General features: G+C 37.7%; 3 protein-coding genes across 11 annotated transcripts; all 3 read right to left on the reverse strand.

Moving 5' to 3' along the window:
- Positions 1 to 382: 382 nt before the first annotated feature.
- LOC103707890 (protein ALTERED PHOSPHATE STARVATION RESPONSE 1-like) lies at positions 383 to 6,632 on the reverse strand. Its single transcript, XM_039134260.1, has 5 exons — positions 4,626 to 6,632; positions 4,446 to 4,517; positions 4,080 to 4,294; positions 2,129 to 2,352; positions 383 to 1,215 (listed from the first exon to the last, which is right to left on the reverse strand). The coding sequence occupies exons 1-5, from the start codon at positions 5,698 to 5,700 to the stop codon at positions 552 to 554; spliced, it is 2,250 nt and encodes a 749-aa protein (XP_038990188.1). The 5' UTR covers positions 5,701 to 6,632; the 3' UTR covers positions 383 to 551.
- A 2,690-nt stretch (positions 6,633 to 9,322) lies between these two features.
- On the reverse strand, positions 9,323 to 15,481 carry LOC103707888 (metallophosphoesterase 1-like). 9 transcript variants are annotated; one of them, XR_604209.4, is made up of 6 exons: positions 15,072 to 15,481; positions 14,183 to 14,781; positions 11,410 to 11,493; positions 10,865 to 11,045; positions 10,237 to 10,627; positions 9,323 to 10,129 (listed from the first exon to the last, which is right to left on the reverse strand). XR_604209.4 is itself a non-coding variant. In XM_008792588.4 (5 exons), the coding sequence occupies exons 1-5, from the start codon at positions 15,297 to 15,299 to the stop codon at positions 10,568 to 10,570; spliced, it is 1,152 nt and encodes a 383-aa protein (XP_008790810.2). In that variant the 5' UTR covers positions 15,300 to 15,481; the 3' UTR covers positions 9,323 to 10,567. The 9 variants fall into 9 exon arrangements, 4 of the variants coding, with proteins under 4 accessions (XP_008790810.2, XP_038990189.1, XP_008790811.2 ...); XR_604211.4 differs by having other exon boundaries at positions 9,323 to 10,000; positions 10,162 to 10,627; XR_005515146.1 differs by having other exon boundaries at positions 9,323 to 10,000; positions 10,162 to 10,627; positions 10,806 to 11,045.
- A 1,265-nt stretch (positions 15,482 to 16,746) lies between these two features.
- On the reverse strand, positions 16,747 to 24,077 carry LOC103707887 (2,3-bisphosphoglycerate-dependent phosphoglycerate mutase 2-like). Its single transcript, XM_008792585.4, is given in 10 exon segments — positions 16,747 to 17,002; positions 17,079 to 17,136; positions 19,612 to 19,731; positions 19,848 to 19,928; positions 19,930 to 19,950; positions 21,436 to 21,592; positions 21,700 to 21,818; positions 21,995 to 22,218; positions 22,535 to 22,800; positions 23,743 to 24,077. Coding segments are annotated over 8 exon segments (1,032 nt in total). The 5' UTR covers position 22,800; positions 23,743 to 24,077; the 3' UTR covers positions 16,747 to 17,002; positions 17,079 to 17,091.
- Positions 24,078 to 25,012: the final 935 nt, after the last annotated feature.

Genomic DNA, 25,012 nt, shown 5'->3' on the forward strand with positions numbered 1-25,012 from the left:
GAAATTTACGCTTATGCGTCTCAGTAATTTACTCTTGATTCCACATCAATTTTCCTACTTTCGTTTTTTGAAAGCAACATGCCGGGATGCACACAACGGAAATCTCTCCAAGAGGAGAGAAGTGCCGCCCGAGCAGAAGGTGGTTTATCATTTACATAGCTCTGTTTTTCAGTGAAAAATATTGGTCAATTGTTTCTTTTCTCCCAAAAAGAGGCTAACCAAATTAACTCTACAAAGAACTAAGAAGCCACCTGGAAAGACAAGTCTTCATGAAAAACCTGGATTCCTTCTTTTGTCATTTGCAGTTGCAGGTTGCACCCTGCTTTCTTTAGCATGTTTATTACTGATCGCATAGTGAAAAACCAGCCACAAACTCATTTTCAATGTACTCTGGCAATGTATGCTTAACTGGGAATGTCAAACATTTGATAGCATCAAGCCTTGCTGACAAAAAGGAATTTACAGCCAACAATAGATCTCAAATCATCTCCTCACACAAGGTTCCTTCCATCAAATATAATTACCAAGATAATGTTCACATAGTTATGTCATTACCTGATTCTACCGTCTGCATATGCATTCCGAGCCGTCTCATTTTCCCGTTTGACATCTTCATAAATTTTCACTATGGCCTCTGAAAACTTTGTCAACCTATCAAACGATCTTGTCAAGCTAGTCTGAAAACTGCACAACTTTGAATCCCTCTCACATTTCTCCTCTCCCTTGTTCTCCCTGAGCTCAGATTTTCTCTCAATTTCCACCTCTTCATCTCTCCTTTCTGCTTGTCTTTCTTCTATTGGCTGCTCAAAGAAGCTATGCAGGTCTGAGGCCATGCTTTTGATGGAATCACAGACCTCCGCTGGAGGGAGTGTCTGGATTCCTGCCAACCAATCACGCAAGAGGACAACTATTGGAGGAGCAAGGGCACGGCGAGGGGAGAAGGTTACCTTCCTTCCCCTAGAGGCACGCTCTTGAGGCAGCAAGATGCACTTCTGAATCCAGGTGTTGAGAGCTTCCACGTAGGATTTATGTGCGTCAACCCAATGTACAAAGCTAGACTGAAAGCAAATAATTTCATGTCTAAGGTGCATCAAGGCCTCTCTGTAGAACTCATTTTGTAGTGCTGCGGTTGGACTTTTTACATGGTAGGCTAATGAGATGATGATATATTGTGCATGGTGGTTTTCAAGCATAGCTCTCCACATCCGGATCAACCTGCAGAGGCCATATATAATTACATTTCTCGCCAAATTTAAGTACATATAAAAAACAATAACATTCTTTTTTCTTCTCTCCCCGGCTACAAGCATGCAGCATGAAATAAGTTGGAAGCTTCGACAAAATCATTGTTCAACAAAGTAGTTCCTGAACTCAGTGCTATCTGTCTGGCTGGAGTCAAAATAATTCTCCCCTCAAAAAACAATGCTTTTCAAATTCAGTTATTGTCAACAAAGTGAAGAATTTATTTTTATCTAAACTAGGCATTTCATATGTTCGATGGAACCAACCCAACTGCTCACACAAGCATATCAACGGTGGACTGGATCCAGACAGCATCATAATATGTTGATCAGGATACTTATAGTCAAAATCAAGATCTAAGAACACATTTGAAATTTATCTAAACCAAAATAGAACTATTTTCTTAGGTTATGTCTCTAGTGTATTAAGGCATGACTTGCCTTAAGACTATACCACGAAACATCTATAATGAAGGTTTGACCTTGACATCTTGGATATAACCTGATATTGGGAATGAAACTGTATCAGATTACTGAGTACTGATAATGCATTGTTTTCATGCTTCTCTGTGCATAGGAAGTTCTGAAAAAGCTTCATGTGAAGAAATATGGCTTTTGGACAAGAATTCTTAATGCTTACAATGCAGTGCACGAATATGCAAAGTTTGTACAAATGCAGTCAGAGCATCAGGAAAATTTAACACGAACAGAAAAACAGAAAATTTAATGACACTCCACAAAAAAATCACAAACCTAATTATGAAATGTCTGTCTTGGGAAGAAAATCGTATCCACAATTAACAAATGTATAAGGCATCAATTGACATCTACATATGATATGCTATTACTACACAAAATTAAAGGATAGGAGTTCAATGGATCCATACCCTTGTACTAGTTCTATAAGTTGGGGTTGCAATTCTTCATCTCTCAACTTCTCAATTCTTCTAGATATTGATTCAACTGCTTGAATGGATACTCTTACTCGTGAATGGAGATCCTTCACAGCAGCCCTAGTTTTGTCGATTACTTGGGCATTCATATCCCTTGCAAATTGGTGCCTTAGCTGGTTGCACTTCTGATCATATACCTTTCTGATGGATTCACTAGCCTAAGAAAATAAAGGAACGGATTGCAACAATAATTATAATCACATCAATAATCAAAAGAAGAAAGGGTAGTGTATCCATGTGGCAAAGAGGAGGTACGTAAAGTGAAAGATAATGAGTCGATAAAGCAATCTCCATTTTTTGTTTCCACCTAAAACTTCATCACGACTCATGAGTATCACTTGATATGACAACTAAATGCTTATTACTAGTCTAAAGAGCTGTATCATTATGACAAAGAAGCTAGAACCCATAAATCCAATCTAGTCACAGAGATGTTAGTAATACTAAAGAACATCTTGTCTTTCCTCAATACTAGATACCAAGTTTACATTAGTTAAATAGATATCTTGCATTCCAAGATGACAGAATGCTTATTATGTTGCCATATGAAAATATGTTGGCCATGCTATGAACTTCACTAGAAAAGAGAGAAAAAGATGACAAGCTATGCACATGCAATAAGGAAGACAAGACAGCTAATCAAGTGCAAATTCCAGGCATGTAAGAGCATATAAAAATGTAAAATGGATATACATTAATAGAAGTGTCACATAGAAAATTACCATCATAAAATAAACAATAGGCAGTGTCCTAAAGCAGTTTCAGAAATAGTATAACTCCATAATGGAGTCCACCTATAAAGTATCTCTCCACTGAATCAGAAAAATCTTCTACTGCATTAAGTTACTGCTAGGAAAGATTCATCCAAAAATTAGAATCTCCATTATCGATAACCTATTCTACATAAGATTTGATTGATAGTTACATTTTATTTTAGTGAAGAAGACAATTAATGGCTAAGTATATAATTTATTTTACTAAAAAAATAGTTTCTTATATCCAAGGAGTGTTATGGAATATATGGTGTATTGGTTTTGGATTGGTTCGGGCTGGTTTGGGTTCGTATTAGGAACCTAGAGATCCAAATCCAATCCATATCTGAAACTTGTCATATTTTTGACTCCAATCTCATCCAAATAAATTTGGTTTGGATTCGAACAGATTACTTTTGGATTGGTTCCAGATCTGAAGCAGGTCAATCCAATCCACTTGCAGCCCAACACAATTTTTTTGGCAACCGCACCTATTACCTAGTCATTCTTGCTCAACTGAACCATCCCAACTATTGTCGGAATCAAGGTGGTGCAATATCTATATAATCTAAACCAACAACTCTTTCATGGACTTGAAGGGTCGAATATAAGTACTTGTCTTATTTATGTTTAGGAATTTCTTCTTGCAAACCCATGACCAAGTACTAATCCCCATAAACATGTCTAAGAATTGGAAGCAAACACTCTAAGGTAAACCAAAAGGTCCAGTCTATCATGCACCACAAAAGCAAAAAAGAGGAAGAAGAAGAAGAAGAAAAAGAAAGAAAGTAGGCTGATCAAGGATATTCCAGTTTATTAGGATGCTTCCATTCCGATTCAATCAAACAGTCTATCATCCAGTTTCGTTTGCCTAAATAAATATTAACTTGGATGATCAAACTATTCATCCCACCAACCTTTAAAAGTTATATCATACCAAACAGTGATAAGCCTATTAAGTCTTTCTTACTTTATGCCAACCTCTATAAGGGTTTCATCAATGCAACAAAGAGCAGATTCCTTGTGTTTATAAATAACACACAGGCATGATTGATCAAGAGCTATCATAAACTGATAAATTTTACCCAATGCAGTGAAAAATGCCATATATGGAGTGATGCAAATTACTGTACCTTCACTTCGTTGTAAAGTTTTCTCTCCCAGGCAAATAGTCTATCCAATGTGGATGAATGGCTTCCAGATATCATGCAAAACTCTTCAATAAAATCACTACCACTTTCAGCAGTGTCATCTTTTGGTGCCGATACAAGAGGATTTCTAGATGATGATGATCGTGACGAGACTGTGCGGCTCCAAGTAATGACCTTTGTTGCAAGCTGGGCAGATTCTACACAGAATTAGGGAAGTTAGATATGCCAAGCAGATATCACCACAATTTGAAACAAAAAGTTCTTTTGAATTGAAACAAATTCTTGTGAAAATGCTCATTTCAATAAATAAAAATATTGAGAACTCCAGAATATCCTGAAACAACCTACCATGCTCTGAGACATTCCCTGCCCTACAACAGATCAGGAAGGCTGAGAGAAATAGAGAAGCTGAAGATTTTCCTGTAGAACCAAGAGTTCAATTAAGGAGCTTGCATGGAATATTTGAATATAGAGTAAACAAAGCTCTATGAAATGAATTACAAATTCTTCACAAGTCACATGTGCCACCTATTGTCTCAGAGCAGATGCTGAGCCGAATCTTATTTGTCTCCAGCATTCTTGAAATCTCATGGCCAGACTCTGCAGCCCTGGTAAAATAGAGTTCAATGTCCTTTATGCTTGAGAGGAAATCTTTAGCCCTACGAGTGATGAACTCTGAAGCATCCTTCCTTTCTCTGGATGGTTCTTCCTGCAGGTTAGCCTTCTCTCTCTTTGAACTGTGTAGCTCAGATGAAGCAATTCCAGACAAAGCCTCAGCTGATCCATTAACATAGCTACAATCAGACTTTAGCCCTCTACCATTGCAAATTTGTTTTTGTGCCAGATCAGCAGATTCCTCTAAGCCAGTGCCATTCACCAAATGTGGATGATCCATCACCCTTCCACCACCATCAAATTTGCGCGATGTGGAGTTCAGATAAATTGCAGAATTTCTCTCTGAATTATCCCCGTTCCATTTCATTTCTTCATCTGCTCGAGAGAACTTCGCTTCCTCTTCAATTGAAGGAGCCATATCTTCTTCCTTCGACTGTCTCAAGCCCATCAATCTGCTAATGTCCAGGGTTATATCATGTTCGCCATTCTGGACCCCAACCTTGTTTAATGAATCAACGGGATCAAAGAAGTCCCATGAGGAACCAATTTCAGGGGGTGGTGGTGGAGGGAAGGGAAAAGTAAGCGACTCCTCATCAACAAAGTGGCAGGATGACTTAACTGTGACCTTCATAGAACTACCCGCTGCTGCCTTCATGTAACTAATACTGGATACACGAGGAGAGAAAGGACTCGAGCTATGTGATGGTGAAGCAACATGCTCCGCTATGTGGGAAGGAGATGGTGAAGCATGAGAGGAAATGGAGGGAGATTTGTCTGGTTCCGAAGACGCGAGTGATGGTTTGATCAAAATCTCAGCCTCGACGAACTGCCTTAAAGCAGCCCCCATATTGTGGAGGGATCGGACATAGGAAAGTTGAGCTGCTGATAGAGCATACCTCGAGTCGATCGCTTGTTTAATGTACTGCATGCGCTCTTTGCAGAGAGTCAGCGCCTTGTTCCGGTCTGGTTTCGAGCCCGAACAACCCATCACACTCACACTGGAGCCGCCTCAGCTTCTCAAGAATCCATTTTTCTCTGTAAACTCACAATGCCACCATCTCCAGCACTTCAAATTCTGTCAGACAATTCGCTCTGCAATCTTCTTCACGGAGTTCAAAGATCACCTCCCGAAACCTTCATAATAATAAATCACCAAGATCTTTCAATTTTGCCGAACAGAAAGACCTCTCCTCCACCCACACGCACTCTACTTTCCCACTTCAAATGTCCACCTCAGAAAACTCGAATCCAAGAATTTAAGAAAAATTTCTCCACAGTCAGACCCAATGCCGAATGACAGGCCTTTCTTCTTCACACCAGAAAACCCCTTCTGCTCTTCAAGAGACCATAAACCTAATCATAAAAGGACCTCCAATCTCTACACTTCAATGTTCGATATGCCTCAGTTCTTTTCCTAACTTAATCCTATACCAAACATCTTTGTTTTCGTCGGTCAAAAATCAAAAACCCACTTAGGGATTTTGTATCCTAATTCCCAAAGAAAAAGGAGACCTTTTTCCAGCCAAAAAATCTCTTCAACTCTCCAAGAAATTGGAGAACGGAAAAAACTTTCAGAAACCCCATGCCCCAAAACCCATAGCCCAGCCTCGAACAGCCGATCTCCTTCCCCAAAATCCACACATCCCGAAACCCCTCCAATGCCCAAAAGCCCGGCGACCCTCCTCAAAACCCCCCGCCCCGATTCCTTCTACCTCTTTCCCCCATCTCTTCGGGCTTCACGAACACCAAAGAGACCGAGACGCGCCACCGCAAAGCAGTTCACCCCCTCCCTTTTCTGGCTAAAACCGGCGAAGCTCGGCAGAAGATAAAGCGAAAGCAAGCCGAGAAGGAAGAGAGGAAAAAGGAGACAAAACAAAAAAAAAAGGACAAGCGGAAATAAAGAGAGCCATAAACAGAAACACAGAGGGAGCCATAATGAGAAGCATAAAAGAAGAAACACCGCCTTCTCTCTCTTTCCAAATTTCTTTCTTTTTCTTTCTTGTAGTTTCCTCTCCGTATTGGAATCTTCGGTTCCATCGCTACAACCTGCGACCGAAGGGGCACCACCACGCACCAATATGAGTGCGAGGACATCGTCCGGCGATCGCTGGCGGATGCGGGACGATGGCGCCACCCCAAAACCTGGAATGATTTTAGGACGAAAACGCCCCTAAAAATTTCGGCCGGCATCCAGCTCCAACGGCTCTTTCGGGTGGTGGGCCCTCATCCGCCACCTGAAAGGGCTCTCGCCGCAGGGAAGCGGCGGGATGACAATTCAGTGGTTTTTATTTTCGCATGGGTTTTCTAAATCAGGCCGTTCATTTGGTGGACCTTTAGGCTTCTGGTGTACAACAGTCTGCATCAATCGGAAGCCCTGCTTCGAGTTTTTTCGAGCCCAAACCTCAATGGATGTGATTTGTACAGTGACAGTAGCGGTGGTGCAGATTTCATGATCAGAAATCCAAATTTTAGAATGGTGGCCGTCTTAGGGTCATCGGTCTTTGATATTTCGATTTTTAGGACGGAGCTGAAGGCAGTTTGAATTAGTTTGTATCATACTCAACAGGCGCTGCTGACCAACATTACTTTATCCAAAGGTAACTCAGCAATAGTAATTAATTGGATTTAAAGAAATACTGATAATATTGGTGGCTGCCAATTTTGCACCAAAATATTTAAGATATGATTAACAGTGATATTATCTTCTGGATTAAGCATGTATCTAAAGAAAGATTGATGAAGCTCGACTGGGTTGCTTTTTTCTATTTTTTTTGGCTAATTATTATATTTTTTTTTTTTGGACCGTGAGAAAGAGTTGTCTGTAACTCATTATATTTTAAAGTTTTGGATGCATTCGTACCAGGTTGGTACAAATCGTCCCCTTAAAAAAAACAAACAAAAAAAAGAACCGGCTTCTGGTATACAGGACGGTAAAATAGCTCCAACGGGGTACGGAATTTGTGGCGGAGGTACAGGAATCAGAGGGCTGTAATGAGAAGTGGAGGACTTTTGGGCCTTTTCGTACTCCCTCTACTTTGATAATCGTGTACGGGCCAAGGCTGCTCAACCTTCCTCAGCTTTCACATGAGCTGCAAGTTCCGTTGCACGGTCCATTTTCGGAAATCTGAAATACGCATGACCTTTCTTTCTTTTTTTTTTTGGAGAGACAGCGAGCGAGAATATTTTAAATTATCTAAGTTTAAATTTTTGGAGATGGACCAACCAACCCTTTGCAAAAAGATGAGACCATTGAAGTAAATCCATTCACTTAATATCGATCATTTTGCATCAGGTTCTTCACAGTCTTTTACTAGTTGTGCGAACAAACAAATGACTACTATTAAAAATTTAGATGTAGGATGAGTTTTTTTTTTTGAGAAAATATGGGATAAATTTTAACATAATTAGCATAGATTAAGCACTATTATACCTTATTAAACGTTTATTTGGTACATTATTTTATTATATTTTTATTCTGGATGTTTTTTTTGATATATCGTATTACTATATTTTTAATTTAGATGGGTTTAAATTTTGAAAAATGTGGGACTTTTCTTATGCACAAAATCATGTAAATCCTAACTTAAAGCTAGTCTCTCTTGGATTCCTTCTGAGAATCGGATGACATTAGAATTCTATTTTGTAAAAGTTTAGCATCTATTCTCATTTCCCTTTCTTATGTTTATACCATCTGATCAAGCTGGGTTAGACAACTTATGCATCTGGTTGTTAACCTAGAAAGCTTCATTTCCTTCATTTCGGTGTTCTTCTGCTACTATCGTTGGTGCTTCCATTAGACCTACCATTCTGTTGTGATATCGCCCTTACCTTCTGCAAAACAACATTGCCCATAGACAAAAAGAGTGAATGATCTCATCTCACACTTGACATTGAAGACAAGTGCCAGCCTGAAAGGGTCTTATGAGGTCTCGAACTCTGGGCTTTGATTTGGCCCTGTTTGTAGGAGGAAAGAGTTGTTTTGATTGGGCCAGTGCTTCTCTGGTTGATAACCGAGACGAGGCAACCCTGATCAATGTATTTTCCACTTTCAATTGGTTCACAGTGTCTGTCGGATCACACACAATGCCATGTTCGTGTCAACTCCTCCTCCATTATAACAGCTTGAGTTTAAGACTGCTAGAAGAACCCAGCAGGACACAATGATATTTGGTCATTCGAAGATAAATATTTGTTTAACAAAATGGTCATGTTTAGGTTTAAACTTTTGACACATCTAATATACATATTAGATTCAGGTTGATAGATTTTTGATTTATTCTATATCCGATCCAACCCAATTGCCACCCTTAGATAATATCTGAACTACGTTTGATTCAGCTGATTATATTGAAGTTCCATGAAATATCCATAAGATTGTTGTTGATGGAGGAATTAACTATTACATTGCAGTCACGACTATGTATCCACCATGTTAAATTTCTGGTTTTGAGTACTCCACTTGGTGGCAGCCTTCCAAGTTACAACATGTTTCCAATGCTTTCTCACACTCCATATCATCCCAAATAAGCGCTTGAAGTAATAGTACATATTTCATTTACCAAGGAACACACGTTAAAAACTTGCTGCAACCATAATTGACCATTTGCTGAGAAAGCCATTTTAATTTTCGAAAATCGGTAAATAAGATTAAAGAAGGGTATTTCGTGTCAGATGTACGAGGTGAAAATACCTTGACTCAGACGGTTCTCTAGCTCTCTGACAAAACTCTAAACAATATAGGCAAGTAAACTCAGGAAATTTGAAGCATGAACATTAAGGCTATGCCTGGTTACTTGATCCTTTGGATAACTCAATAACTAGATCATGATTCGCCATGCCGGCCCGAATCAGACACTGTGCTAGTATGGCACCAATACAAAATCCGATACCAAGACAGTGAACGTTAAGCTAGATGCTTCAAAGATCAGAGACCAAAGAATTATATATACCAGCAAAGCATAAGCGATCAGCTTCATTTTTCTTAGTTGTGAGCTGGATGGCAATTCAAAGAGCCCGTGAATGCTAACCCCGAACAGCCTGAAGCATAGAGAGGCCCAACGGCCCAATTTATACACTCGGCTATGTTGTACATGGAACGTCACTTTCTTTGAAGCAACCCGAAAAAAGGCAAGAACAAGCCAAACATCAATATCTCAACACATCCTATTCTCCATTTTCAACCAGTCTTCCCACAACACTCCTTCGGCAACTTTTTCTTTGATGAAGGACATGTTTACATCACTAATGCCGTTATCACCTAGAATCTCTCGTGAAGAGGGCCATTCGATCTGACAATGCCCAAGTCAGAGCCAAATTAAATAAGAAAAGAACAAAATAATGAATCCAGGAGAGTCCTTGCTGGTTGCTGAAAAGCTGGAAGCTGCTATCATAATTGCCATGCAAGGAGAATCCACACCCTAAAATAAAGTAACTCGGTATTAGAACCCACCTGCTGAATACTAAATCACAAAGTTTCCATTCAATGATTACTGTAGAGTGGCAGGGAAGATCGACTAATTCTCACAGTCCAGCATGAAGAAGACAAAAAATAGAGACTTTTAGTCGGACAACAAAGTGGCATTCAGACTTCATATTCTTGATTCCTTGCCTAGATAATTAGTCACACCTGCATCTCCCACACTAGTGTACCATTGACACAGCAATAGAATCCAGGAGAGAGAAGCAACTGCAAAAGTCAGTTTCAAAGTTCAGCCAGTTTCACAACCACAGAATAGTTAGATGCTATTTATGAAAAAATTATCTTCATCAGTAACTCAAGTAATTTCACATTCCCTCATCTTCCTTTTTGATGCTTTAAATGGGAACTCTGAGGTGCTGATCGGACTCTTTCTTTATCAAGATGAAATAGTACATATGTTTAAACATGTTACAAACTTCTTTCCTTTCCTCGAATCCTGCATTATCAAGAAGGCCCTTTCACAAAATTCCACCAATAATCTTAATACAGAAAACAGTGAAGCTGCAAGACAATTGAAGTATAGTGATCAATATCTCAAGACATTCTTTGAAATGTGCAATCAGAAAGTAGAGGCAAATTTGTGGGTTTGGCATCTATGTTAAAAATGTGACCACCTCATCACCAGTATTGTTGCTATTGACAAGATGAATATAAACATATAAGCCATCGTTACTTGTGATTCCGTAGCCACAGAACATTGGTTCACAGTCACTGCTTTGTTCTGTCCGAAAGTGACAACAACAAATCCAGGCTTCCCTCTAGCAGCCCATGTCATGGCTGGGATGGTCACCTCACGTGTCCCATCACTATGTTCATGGTCACAAAATCTATGGGCATGAGCACTGAACACCATCCTGCAAAAGGCGAGTTAACGATTAATTTTCTTTTTCTTTCATTCTTTAATGGTGCCAAAAAAAATTAGAGAAATTAAACAAAATCAAATGTGTTCTCCTGGTTTTACTCATGCTGTTAAAAAAGCCATATGGGCATATAAAGACAATGTTAAAGAAAATTTCATTCCAGAAATGTAATGTGCATGTTGTGGCTTATCCTGCCAGCATGATGTCAGACACAAACTCTTATCTACCTTGAAAATCGATGAACACATAGGGATCATATAATATGACAGAAACTTCATTGGTATCACTAATTATATATATTTTAAAATTCTTATGCAGTTTCAAAGCATTGAAAGAAAACCAAATTTAGATTACGAACCTTGGCTTAAGAGCCTGAAAGATATATTCAGTTGCATTTAGAGGAAGAGTATGCTTGAACTCACATGGTCCCAAATCCACGTCCCTGCCAAAAGAAAAAAAATGAAATAACACATAAGAAAAATTACGAATAAGTAAATACAATTTAGTACATGGTGTCAATATTAAAAGAAAGTTTTATAGTAAGAACATATTGTTCATTTTTCCGATATCACACACACACACACTGAAGTATGAATATACAGGTATAAAGATCATGCATGTTAATTTTGATAAAAGTCTTACAAACAAGAACCTTCACTGAGAATGTAGATCATGTCAGTTAGTATCCGCATTTTCTATATGACATCATGACAACAATTTGGAAGTTAAATAGAATGAGAATGGTAACACAAACAATTTTACTATTATTAGTATGAGGCTAACTTGAACGGAAGTACAAAATGAAACCATGATTATACACCCTCATTCATCATCTAGTCATGGTTTTTCAGCAGCAGCGATTCACTAAGATCTTTTAGTTATCTTGATTACAACTTGAAATGATCAAGATGATGATCCATAATTTTATGAATACTGTCTTCCCATTTTCCATCATCCTAAGCTTCTTCGAAATATTTTTTGCCATTTTCATCAAAACTTTTAAGACTCTTCCTCTTCTTTCAACAGTCTACAACCTGAAATCAATATTCTGTGCCCCCACTGTTAGGATGGTCGAGTCTTTGTTAACATGGCAAAGCCATCTTACACAGTTCTTTAACACTAACTTACTAATAATGATGCTCCTTAACTTCCTACTTCCTAGTCTTATTCATCCACCCCTCACAATGCGTCCACCCAGCATCTTTAAGTTGGCCACACTCATTTATGAGCACTTCACTTTTATACTGAATACTCTAATCCACACAGCATAACTTAATTTTTTGGATCATTGTAAATTTTTCATTTGTTTCCAAACAATGCTAACAAAATAACTATGCTTCTCTTACCAATGCCTATTATATTGGCAACACCATCATTATTTTCAAATTTAGATGTATGATAAAACATTGATTTCTATTTTGGTTAGAGAAGTAAAACAAACAAAGGATATGAAACAGTCTTCAACATGCTGATATGGTCAAAGCTAACCAACAAACAAACCCATGTAAGAGAAAATAGGTAAAGCAAAGAAAAAGAAAAAAGATATGCAAACCATCTGCAGGAACAAACTCTCAAAACGAAAGAGAGTCCTAGGTTCCTAGGTCCTTCAAAAAACATTCTAATTCTTGTACTATGTCTCCCACCAAATTGCACTAAAAATGACACACCAAAATGATCATTAAGTCTAAGATAAGGTCATTGTGTTCTACCCAAACAAACAGGCAAGCTCTTGCATTGCAATGAGCAATCATGTGAACCTTCCAGTGTAGAAGACAATACCATATAGTCCACATAAAATTGACACCACATGAACAATAGGATTGCCCTCCAAGATGCAAAGAGCATGTTTCTTATCCATGTTCAATCCCTGGTTCCAAGGGTAATTCTAAATGAAAATTTTACCTAAACAATTGCCCAGAAAAAATAGTTAGGCCCTTAGGGTTTGTTTGATGTATTCTGAGTACCTCAGGATTATCAGATCCCCTCTAGAAATACTTATGAATATATTAAAAAAAAATCTGCTGGTCTCCCAACTCCAGACTATTATTCTATAAACCTTGGCCAAAAAACTTTAAAAAGTAGCATGGATATGCTATTTCAGCTTCATGCCAGTTCATCCTAAGACCGACCCCCCTGCATCCCTACCCTTCCATTGCACTAACAACCAAATGAAAAAGGGTATTTGTCAAGAGCACTACTTTGGCATGGCTGTTGGATCTTGCTTGACCATCAAATTCTAAGGATCTTTCTTTGACTAGGGTGTTACACAATTGAACAATATATTTATAATATATATTACAACAATATAATAATATATAATATATATATATATATGAATTTCCCATTCTATTTATGGTTTTAACTGAGATCACAAATAAACATTATGCAGATATCTTTGAACCTGTCTTTAAGTTAAGTCCTAAAATCCAAGTAGGAATTATTTATTGGGAGCCAATAAAATTATATACACAAAAGAAAATAATCCTTAGTGACACAACAAAGGCAGGTCTTATAAACAAGTAAAACATGGAATAATAACTGAAAAAATGCCATTTGCAACCAGATTATTCAATATATGCCAAACTCAATCTCAGATGATAGGTCCAAACAAACTTGTTTCCAATGTGCTACAATTGATTTTACTAAGGTCTTCAAAATTATAAACGTTAGACATAAAAAATATACATATTATTGTGTAATCAGTCACGAACACTTGGTTGCTTGAGAGGAAAAGAAACAGCTAGAAATGAACACACCTAATACAACAAAAATACAATTCTAATGGCATTTACAAAAATGTGAAAATTACAATTTTACAAAGAGGAAACATCTTATGGATTGTCATGTGATGTCCTGGGAACATATTTCTCCAGAAATTTAACATGTACAGAGATATAAATCGTGTCAATCCCTTCTACCATGTGTTGCCAGATACTCTCTCTTGTTTGTTTATCATGTCATTAGGAAATCAATCACAGGTCATTACAAAATTATCGTATAAACGTCATCAGGGGAATATATCCATATGTATATAAATCCATGCAAAATTTAATTTCTCATGATATCAATAACAAGATTGAATACAATATGTTGATAGGTTGATGCAAAAAAAAATCACAACATCATAATACCTATCTTCAGAGCTTCTTAAATCCTCAGAAATATCACGCCAAAGATCTTCTTCAACAACTTTGATCATCCCGCTGTTGCTTCTTATTTTCCGGTGAAGAGGAAAGTGAAGTAAAAGAACAGGTCCAGAACCTGATGCCATGTCATTATCTCTCCAGGGAATAAAACTGAAACGTGCTCTTTCCGCATTAGGCTCAGCAGCTTCTCCTGTTGCATCCTTCATTTGGGTTCGTAAATCAACACTTCCTCTCTCTATAGCCTTCTCGACACTGAGGCGTAATGCATTGTTGCTGCAAAGCAAAGCTACAGCATTAAGAGAAACAAAACTGACGTCGCCGATCTCAAAAGCACTGCAACCAGCTGAGTCCAGCTCTGGCAAATGACTTGCTATCTGACTAACTAACTTTTCATCTAACTTATTGCATTTCCCAACATCTCTGTCACCCAAAACAATATGAAGAGGAAGCCCCACAAAAGAACCTAGCATACTCTCAAACTGCTGCAGCACAGTTGACCACTTGCTCTTCGTCAGCTCTGATCCTCTTGCAGAAATATCACCCAATACTAGAAGCATATCAGGCTTAAACCTCTCAAAAGATTTCTGCTCGACATGTAGATCAACATCTATAATTTCAGTTTAGGTGCCGCCGGGCAGGAAAAAAAATAAATCAAAAGTTTCAAACTTTATGCTTCACGTGGGCGATTCAAGATATAAAATTTCAAGCTTGAGTGATTTGGAGAGTTCTTAATGCTTTTTTCCTCTATCCACGAACATTCCACAAAACCCTAATGCTAAAAATGGGCTTATAAGTCAAGCCCTAGCTCTAGAATTCAAAAGAAGAGCAATTTGATAGAAATTAAACATACTAAAGCGATAGGAATGAGAATTACCTTGAAGAATTTGGATATGAAGAGATCCCTAAAGTAGACGTCGGCGAACCCCGCGTCCGATCCCTGCAAGAGAAGATCAGCCACCATCATCACCTTGAGACCATCCGGGTGGCTCGAATCTCCGCCTGCTTGGCCGGAGATCTCGCACGACGGCGTCGAGATCATGTCTTCCACGGTTACCAGGGCGGCGACGAGGAGGAGCGGGAGCGCGGTTCTCCACGTCGCCATCTCCCGCGTGGAAGGGTCTTGCGTCTACGAATAGCCGAGAAGGGGAGAGATCATGCTCATCGGATCGATCCGTGGCTAGGGTTTCAAGTCGAGGGGCGGGGAGATCTAGGGTTTCGGCCCCCATGGCCGCGCCCTTTCTCCTTCACGTTACTGCCGAATTGGGGAAAAAGTTGACTACCCAGGTTAAGCCTTCGTAATTCTGAGGGAGAAATAGGGGCATTATTGTCTTATAATTTCCTGAACTACTGCTCGTGGTCGGTTCGGGTCGGGTCGCCTGAGGCAAGCTTGAGCCCACACTTGATCCCACATGCAAGTTGGAACATGATGGTTGAAGTTTTGACAAATTGGGTCAAGCGGGGTTTGGTCTTTTGGATCCATTTTATTCTGATATTAAACCTGAACTCTAGGCTCCTGTGTTTGTGAACCTGGCAGTTTCAAACTCCATGTCTCTCACCATTATAACTACTTCCATTAATATATATATATATATATATATATATATATATATATATATATATATATATATATATATATATATATATATATATATATATATATATATATATATATATATCTTGGTTCATAACCCGGAGAGGACTTGTTCTTTCCAAAGGGAAAGTGTATTTATTAAATTGTACAAATAATGAAAAATCTTTAGCATTGGAGGACCGCATCCATCTATAATAATTCTTGAATATATGGTATTTAGGGTTCACAACTAGGAGGAAAGCTAGACTTAGTTATACCCGAGTGGATCTTCACTTAGATCCGATTAGGCCTATATTAGACAATTAGGATCCTAAAACGATGATATGAACCATCGAATATGATCTACTATTTCTAAATTACTTTAGTACCAAAAATCAAGTAATTTTGAGGTCCATAGCCTATACATCAAGTAGTCAAAAAATAGATATTATTTAATTTTATGTATTTGATCATTTGATGCATAGGCTAGGATTTCCAAATCACATTTTTTGTTAGGGAGGTAATGCTTAACCATTTAACCCGTCTAATTTATTTCAACTCATTATAGATTGAGTTAGTTTACCTGTTTAATAAAATAGTTAGGTTTGGATCTATATTTTTGACCCATTCAATAAACAAATCAGATTTGGTTTGAGAAACTTTTGATCTATCATGTATCTAACCCAACTCGTATCTTATTTGACCCAACCAGATTGTCACTCTTAATTTTGGTATGTAAGTAGTTTAAAAATAGTAGATCACATCCCTCTATTCTATTTTGTCGAGAACTTCCTTCAGTCAGATCTACGAAAACATCACAAAAATAATCCATGGCACCTGCAATTCTTCGGCACAAGACCACTTTTCCCTCTCCAAGCAGCTCAATGTTCACAACATTCAAACCACCAGCTGATAACCACACAGCCTTGACATGGGTACTGCTATGAAATCTGAGGCAATTACTAACAAAAGGGCTAGGTTCTCTTGTCAAATACTTGTCATATTGTCATTATATAGCTTGCTTCTGTATAGGAAATTGTAACAAAACATTGTTGTTGATCCCACCCATGAATACATGCAGGGATCCTACATTACAAATAAATCCAGTGACAGTCTCTTATACATCACCCGAAAACTACGACTATCACATGGAACTGATCTTATATGATTGAAGCCACTAATATCACAAAATGATGCTTAAGCCATCACTAACTGGGAAGACCATCGTTATCAATCTGAAAAACAAAGAGAATTAAATATAAAGCCAATTCATGGGGTCATACTACACGGTACAAGGAAAATAGATAGTACCTGAATAAAACTATCAATGAAACATCTCATCTAGCTTCTGCCTGTAAAGAGCCAAACTCTGCATTGAGAGACACAGAGAATTATATGACCTCCTATTTAAATGAATGAAAAACTGAAATGGAGAAAAGTATTACCAAGAAGCAACAACTCATCGGTGCTTACAGAAATGCTTTGCATGCAAGAGAGGTTTTTCATTTTGTAAGATGGCGAGTGTGGTTTGTGTTCATTTGTTATTCATAACAGAAACCATTGAGATATGGATCAATCCTTTTCATGGCAAATATTACTTTATGTTGCACGAGAAATCTTTTTTTTTTTTGAAAAAAAAGAAAAGACAATTACCAGACAATAAGCAAGCAGGAAGATAATAAAAAGAAGACAAACAATGGTTATCAAGTATTCAATCAGCAGCTGCAAAGGGGGGAAGAGAAACTAGATGATTTTTAACAAACTTTATAGCTATCAAGGACACTTTGCCACTATGATTTGGTCAAGGATCTTCATTGCATTCCGTACATATCATTGTGCACGACATATACATTTTGCCACAAACTGGTAGAAAGCCATGATTATCGTCTAAATTTACGTTTGAAGCAGACTAAGCTATTCCAAAGAATGATGACATTTAAGAAATCCTTTACAATGTCACAAGCAATGGTTTCCCATGCAAAATTACCTATTGATGCAATATTATAGTCTGAGAAATGCTCTTAACTTACACAGCTGTTAGGTAACTTTCCTATTACTCTGGCAACTGTGATAGTGCAAAGAGGGAGCAAAGTGAGAGTTGTATATCAGAATTTTGTGGTGTTAGAACCTGTTTATTAGTCAATAATAGTGAAGTCATAATAAAAATCTTCTCAAGTTTTTGCTTGAGAGCAATTATCCAAGTAACCAGTCGAACTTCTTGAGCATACCGTTGACATTATATCACCTTGCATCCCTTTCATACTCAGCATTAAAGCATCACCTCCATGAGCTTGAGAAGTACTTTTCAACAATATTCTTGAAAAACATAACCATAACCATCAGACCCCATCCCAAGCACCAACAATTTGGAGTTAAATTTATGAATCCTCATTCACTAAGAATACCTATTTAGGCTTACATTTAATGTTATTTAAGCTTTTCCATATCCATTCTTACCAATGACTACTTCCATAACTGTCAAGCTTTATCCCAACCATTCGGGTCTCCTAAGCCTTGACTCCTAGCCACAATCAGTTCCGGTTGTGGCATGTTGTGAAAACAGAGAATGCCTAAATATCAAGTTTGGGGATATTTTGAAGTCTGACATGTTCTATGTAACTAACTTGCAATCTAAAATCAACCCTCAACATCATTCTGAATTTGGACCAGCATCAGCAACACTCCCAGTTCTTGATCATACAAGAAAATATCTCCTTGAAAACAATCTGTATTTGGCAAAAGAATAGACAGACAACATTGATAACAAACAAACAACCTAGAAACCTTGTTTCCATATACCAAGTTCAGGCCAATACCCAACACCTACATTAAAATCACCACCACCCATTATTAACCTTAAAACACCTGGAAAAAATCCTATAAAATAATTTAAAACAGGGTGGATAGCCAAACAAGACTTGAATTACCTATTCCAAATGGTAAAATAAAACATACAGCCAAGCCAACCAAAACCAATTTTCAATTGATTAGGTGTTTAGGCCAAAAAACCTGGGCAGGTTACCTGTATAGGTTTGAGCCTTAGTCTTTCCCTTGACCAAACTATCCCATCTTTGTCCCTAAATCATTGATTCCTGAGTACATAATCGGAGCAAATATTCATTGAGCAAAATCTAAATACAGAACAAGCATGGCGTTACACATTTGGAATCAGCTCCATAAACCTTCACAACTTCGGTTTAAGTTGATTGGTAACTTACTCTATTCCCTCACTCTTTTCAAACCCTTCCATGTATCTGAGCATGCCTACACCGTGGGGCCATCAACTTCACCAACTATGAAATACCAATTACAGTCACCATCAACCAGTGCCTTATCAAGTTCTTTTCCTAACAGCCTTGCATTTGGACAACTCTTATAACTTTTAGACCTTTATCCTCCAAATCTTTCTTCCTTGAACCCAAAAAAGTGGAGGGGGGAACCATATCTGAACATGCCTCATTAATAATTTGCATGGAGCACACATAGTGGGTCCTCCAAAACATCAGCAGTCAAGTTCATTCATGACGAAAGAAAGAAAAAAAGGGCCTGAAGTCCCAAATTTTGGAAAGCCCAATCCAAATTTAAAAAAGAGAAATAGCCAATCATGCTGCAATTACTCAAAATAATCATCATTCTCCCTGTGTAAAATAACACTTGAGTACATCTTTCCCACTCTATTTTTTTTTTGTTGTCCATGAACACCGCATAACATATGATCTATTATTATACTCATATTGGATACCATAACAAAATCATGTTTAAAAGAAGAATAAATATCATTTACTGAGTTTAAGAGATGGGCTAAAAAATCAATGTTCAAAAGAAGAAAATGGAAGTTGCATACCCTAGTATAAGCATAAACGCCAGCCTCGGAAGGTCCTACAGGACTCCCTCTCCTGATGAACTTTCCATCTTTGAATATATAGAGCATAGGAATGCCAGTTGACAACTCAAGGTTGATTACCTGTGGGGAGAATAATTTCATTTTCCAGTTTGAACTTTATATGCAAATCAATGCATTAAAAAATCTGGAATCTTGATATTAGCAAATGTCCCAACATAAATAAGACACATGCAGACCTCTTGAGAAGTCAGCTTGTCAAGGTACATAATAATAGACCTCAGTGAATTCCCATGTGCAGCAATCATCACATTTTTTCCCACTCAAAAGTCGAGGTTCAATCTGTCACGCAATCCATTTCAGTGGTCAGAGGTTTGAGTAGAATAACTGGTATTTTAACGCTAAACAGATTAGACAAAGACTATTCTAGACCTGTTTCACTAGAAAATATCAAAAAGATTGACCAATCTTTTGTCAAGGGACAGACAATAAAGGTACATTTGAATGTCAAGACATGAGATAATAAACACATAAATCTAGAGAAGTAAGCTTTGATCCTTTGAAAATGCATAGTGGATAACTTTGAACTTGTTCCTATATCTTTCCTTGTTTTAACTTGCTCAAAGGACTCAGGGTTTCATTGTGAGGCTTTTGGTCTCCAGTACAGTACAGATTATGTGGCTTTGACTATTTTGGCCAGTGTAAGCTAGCAAGGAGGGACAGTGTGTCAGGCCTTGTTCATTAAAACTGAGATTTCATGACTGTGTGGAACTGCAACTATAAAATTACTCATAGAACTTATAGTTGCAGAGCGGGCTTATTGTATAGAAGAGTAAAAATGCAATCCTAGTTAATAAGGGAAAGTTTAAATAAGTTAATTGATGAGAACTATGTACTTGTTGAAGGCGAAACAGCCAGACTTTTGCCGCTCAGGAGAGGGGCATTGTAACTTGCTGTCAACAAGATCTACATAATACAAAAAAGAAAACAAAGAGTAAATGCCATCCAAAAGGTTCTGCTGCTGCACTTTCATTTGTCTTGAGGTATAAACAGGTCAGTAAAATTCTTAACCAAGTAAAATGTATTTATATGTAGCATATCTGGTGACAAAGATAAACAGATATATTTGAGTTTTGAAACATTAATTAACATATTATCCAACAATGAAACCATTAATCATACATTTAGGTAACAAATGCGAAATATCTTACAAGCTCTCAGAAGCATAATTTAAAATAATGGCCATTATAACAGTTCCCTTCTTGAAGTTATACATACATAATGAGAAAATAGACAATGTCTGTCATAACAGTTTATTACTTTATTTAGTATTATAACAGCCCGTAATACAAATAACAGCCATTATTTAGCATTTGCACTGTTCAATTAATAAATTAGTATTTCTTTTCTTTTCAAAATTCGTTTTTTTAAAAACTTACCTCCAGAAAAATGTTTCGAGCACCTAAAAAAATGTCTTTATCTAGTGAACAGTGATATGGAGAACAAGATTTATTTTTCTAATACTGTCCACCATTTTCTGCTATAATGGTTGTCGTAACAGATTGTGTTCAATAACCACAAATCGCACAGGATGGGCAAGTAATGGCCATTATAACAGACAATAATGGTTTCAATTTGGGTCTGTTGTAACAGAAAAATGCCATTACTGAAACTTGCTCAGAAATAGGCACTTATTAATCGAATCCATTTTTTTACAAAGAAATAGGATAAATCTGGAACAGCATAAGACAGAAAAATTATCAGCAACATGCACCAGCCAACACATAAAACTGTTTACAATGAAATTAGTAAATCAAGGATTCCTACCTGCTCTTTGAAATAAGCAACAGCTCTTTGAGCACACATCTTTAAGCTCTCTCCATTCGGAGGAGGGATGTCATAACTGCGACGCCACTCATGAACTTTCTCTTTCCCAAATCGATCTGCTGTTTCTTGCTTGTTGAGACCCTGTAACTCACCATACCTAGAAGAAAGAGTAGTTGATATGGCAAAACAAAAATTATTATCATAATAAAGTTAGCATTGCTTCAAGTAAAGAAACATTCATTAAAAAAATGAAGAAGTCATTACATTCTCTCATTCAATTGCCAATCAGCTATCACTGGAATAGATTGTTTCTTTGTTTCCTCACTATAGATCTGGCTCCATCTCTGGGCCTGCTCACTCTCATTGTGCATGAAAATTGGAACCTGTAAATCAAGATAGATGCAAGAGTAAAATAAACTCAACATACCATAAGGTGACAAACTAAGTAAATTTGTAGTTCTTCATTAGTCATGTTATGAAGGATACATAACATGACCATGCAAGAAGGAAGATCCTTAGCATGACCATCAAAGTAAAGAATATAGCAATAAAAGGGAACCTTCTTCCGGCGATGCTGTGTCATGGCAAGCATGGCAGTCATCTGAGCACGAATCAAGGCAGACGTGTAGATCATGTCAACAGGTATATTGCATATTCTTTTACCTGCTTCAATTGCCTCCTCCACACCCTTTTGAGTCAAGGGTACATCAACACAACCCGTAAACAAATTTTTCTCATTCCATAGAGATTCACCATGCCGGATCAATATAAGCGCAGTTTCATCTGCAAATAGAAGAAAAAATAAATAAGTCTTTTTCAAAAGGAATCAGGTTCAGCATTCAAAGGGGCAAAACATTATAAACAGCCTATAATCAAGAGAATGGATATGGTTGTAATTGCACTAGCTGATAATATCCTTTTTGCGTGGGAGAACTTTGAAACAAGCTCTGTAAATATTTGTTTTAAAAAAAATCCAGTAAATTCAACTCATTCTTGTAATATTTGAGACGAATGCCACATAATCAATAGACATAATATCTTACTTACAATCTTGAGGGTTTCCAATGTGTAACAAAAGCTGCAGATGAAAAAGACTTACCTGATTTTTTCTTTGAATTGCTAGAGTTATTCTTTGATGGTATTTGAACTGGATCAACTACTGAAGAATGTGATCTAGATGCATGGATTACACCCAATTTCCAGCTCTTGGAGCAGCAATTTTTCCTTGAAATCAGCCGTAAATCAACACCGAAAACCTTAGAAACCATCTTCACCGACAACTTTCTAATTCCATTCTGAGAGCCAAAGCTGCTGTGACATTCACGGGCGGACCCAATGGCCTGATGAGATGTGGTGGCAGCCATTCTAATCTAATTCATACAGACATAAGACCATAGATATGAACGTTAAATGATTAATTACTTCAGAAAAAAAAAAGAACTATCAGTAAAAAATCATTTAGCTTCTATTTTTCTTTCTTGCTGTGCAGTTTAGTCACATAAGCAAACTACAAAGATCTTTTTCTTTTTTTTGATGATAATGGAGGCAAGCTGCCACCCTGCTTTTGTTGCAAAAGGAAGCTTTTGTACAAGAGGTTACATTACAGGAGAGTGACAAGAAACCTGCTACCATAAGAAAAAAGGAACAGAAATTCAGAAACAGGGTTTCCGAAAACAGATACGACGGAACGGATACATGGATGAAACAAGGAAAGAAAACCACAAAGATCATAGTAAAATCAGCTCATAATCGCAGCTGATATTGCATTTTACATATGAAGGATAATTTACTTAAGTTTAGAGAAGATATATTAAAAGAAACTATAACCTACCATTGAACAGATTCGTTACACCAATATTTTCGCCAATTAACTGCGAACTCGATCACACGCAACAAACTGAATGATAAATATGCTTTAAAACTATATAAAGAAAAGCAAGGAAAAGGTGATACACTACAAGGTCCCAGAGAAAGGAAGATGAAAACCACAAACCCAGTAAAAAAATGGCTCCACATAAAAATTTGCTAGACGATTTCTGAGCTAATATGCAAATCAAAACTCCATCTCAGATCCCAGTAAATTTAAAGCTCTGAATGCTGCTGAACACGACACAACACCCAAAGGAACAAAAACATCGAAACCCAACAACACAAGATTCCTCCCTATTCAGGATAGAAATCGCGCACACAGCGAACAATACAAAGAAATCAAGAAAAAAGACCACCGTACAAGCAAAGAAAGCCAGGAAAGCGGAGAACCCGACACAAAGCGAGCTTGATCGAGCCGGAGAGGCCGCAAGATCTCACCTTTTATAGCGAATCGGACTCGTCCTCCAGAACCCCGAAGCGAGCGATGAGACCGAGGGCCAGAGAGGGAGCTCGGAGGGATCTTAGCGGGAAAAAGGTGAGGAGAGGAAGAAGACGACGGGGGCCACGGCGCCGTATGTCGATTCCGAGGTGGAGATGAGAGCGAGGGAGAGGATCGACAGTGAGAGAGCGATCGAAGATATCGCCTCCGGGATGAGAAAATCGAGGGCCTCGGCAGAAGTTGGGCACGTTGTTTTCGGGATGCGAAGGCGAGTAAAAATTTAGCGGCGTCGCCAAACTTGGCGGAAGGGGAGAGGGGGGTTGGTGGGGAAAATTTATAGTAGGACTGTAGGAGTAGCAGCAGCAGGAGGGGAGGAATCAAAGCCCAAAATGAAATGAAATGAAATGAAAAGGACTCCTGAATGCGCATGCATTAGAAGAATAGAAGCGTGACACAAGTAAGTGAGAGGGTCCCATTGGACTCGGCATGGTTTTCGTTTGCAGCATCGTATGGGTAATTACCACATTGCCCTAGAATAACGTTTGATGTGTCACTGTTTAGCATGTCTTTTGTGTGTATCAAAAGTACCATGTATCCTACAAATTTAAGATAGTTTATATATGTCCCTTCTATTAGGGTTGCAGGATGGGTCGGATAGACTACGAGCATATACACCAAATAATAACTAGAATTTAAACCCATGATAAGGTGTGAATTTCAAATTTAGACTTCAAAATCCAATTTGTATAAATTCTCCTAATTAGGGTTGCATAAATGTGAGTTTCGAACTTAGGCTCAAGCTCCTCTTAGATCAACTGCAGTTTGGCATTGATCCACATGACCACAAAGAAATTTTTTGATTAGACTGAATAAAATTAGTTTAAAATTTAGACTCTTAGGTGTGATCTAGCCCTAGTACAATTGGAGATCTTGAAAACCAAATGATCGATCAGATCAGATATATACCTAATGTTGTTTCTGAAGCTGCTTTGGCATGAATCTAGGTTAAATTTGTACTTAGAACTGCTCTTGACCTTTCACACTTGCAAGCTTACTCTTAATTTGAATAAACTTAGTGGTTGGAGGGACTAAAAAAAGACCCCAATGAGATGACTAAGACAATAGGGTGACAAGAAAAGAGCATTATCTTGGATCAATTTAGCAATTAATTTGTCTCTTTTAGAAATAAAATGTCTAACAATCATATTTGAATTCATAAAAGCAGCCCCATATAGATGTAATATGTATAACCTTTACTTTGGTTAACAA

The sequence above is a fragment of the Phoenix dactylifera genome, chromosome 15 (assembly GCF_009389715.1).
Source record: "Phoenix dactylifera cultivar Barhee BC4 chromosome 15, palm_55x_up_171113_PBpolish2nd_filt_p, whole genome shotgun sequence".
In the NCBI taxonomy this organism is placed as follows: domain Eukaryota; kingdom Viridiplantae; phylum Streptophyta; class Magnoliopsida; order Arecales; family Arecaceae; genus Phoenix; species Phoenix dactylifera.

Excerpts from the sequence above, each read along its gene's own strand:
- LOC103707890 (XM_039134260.1), bottom strand. The coding sequence starts at position 5,700 with ATGGGTTGTTCGGGCTCGAAACCAGACCGGAACAAGGCGCTGACTCTC. Across the intron at positions 4,518-4,625 it reads CATCTGCTCTGAGACAATAG|GAAAATCTTCAGCTTCTCTA; the intron begins GTGGCACATGTG and ends TTGGTTCTACAG. Across the intron at positions 1,216-2,128 it reads CTTATAGAACTAGTACAAGG|GTTGATCCGGATGTGGAGAG; the intron begins GTATGGATCCAT and ends TGGCCTCTGCAG.
- LOC103707888 (XM_008792586.4), bottom strand. The coding sequence starts at position 15,299 with ATGGCGACGTGGAGAACCGCGCTCCCGCTCCTCCTCGTCGCCGCCCTG. Across the intron at positions 14,782-15,071 it reads TCATATCCAAATTCTTCAAG|AAATCTTTTGAGAGGTTTAA; the intron begins GTAATTCTCATT and ends CATGTCGAGCAG. Across the intron at positions 10,693-10,805 it reads GCAACAATACTGGTGATGAG|CTTCACTGTTTTCTGTATTA; the intron begins GTGGTCACATTT and ends ATTGTCTTGCAG.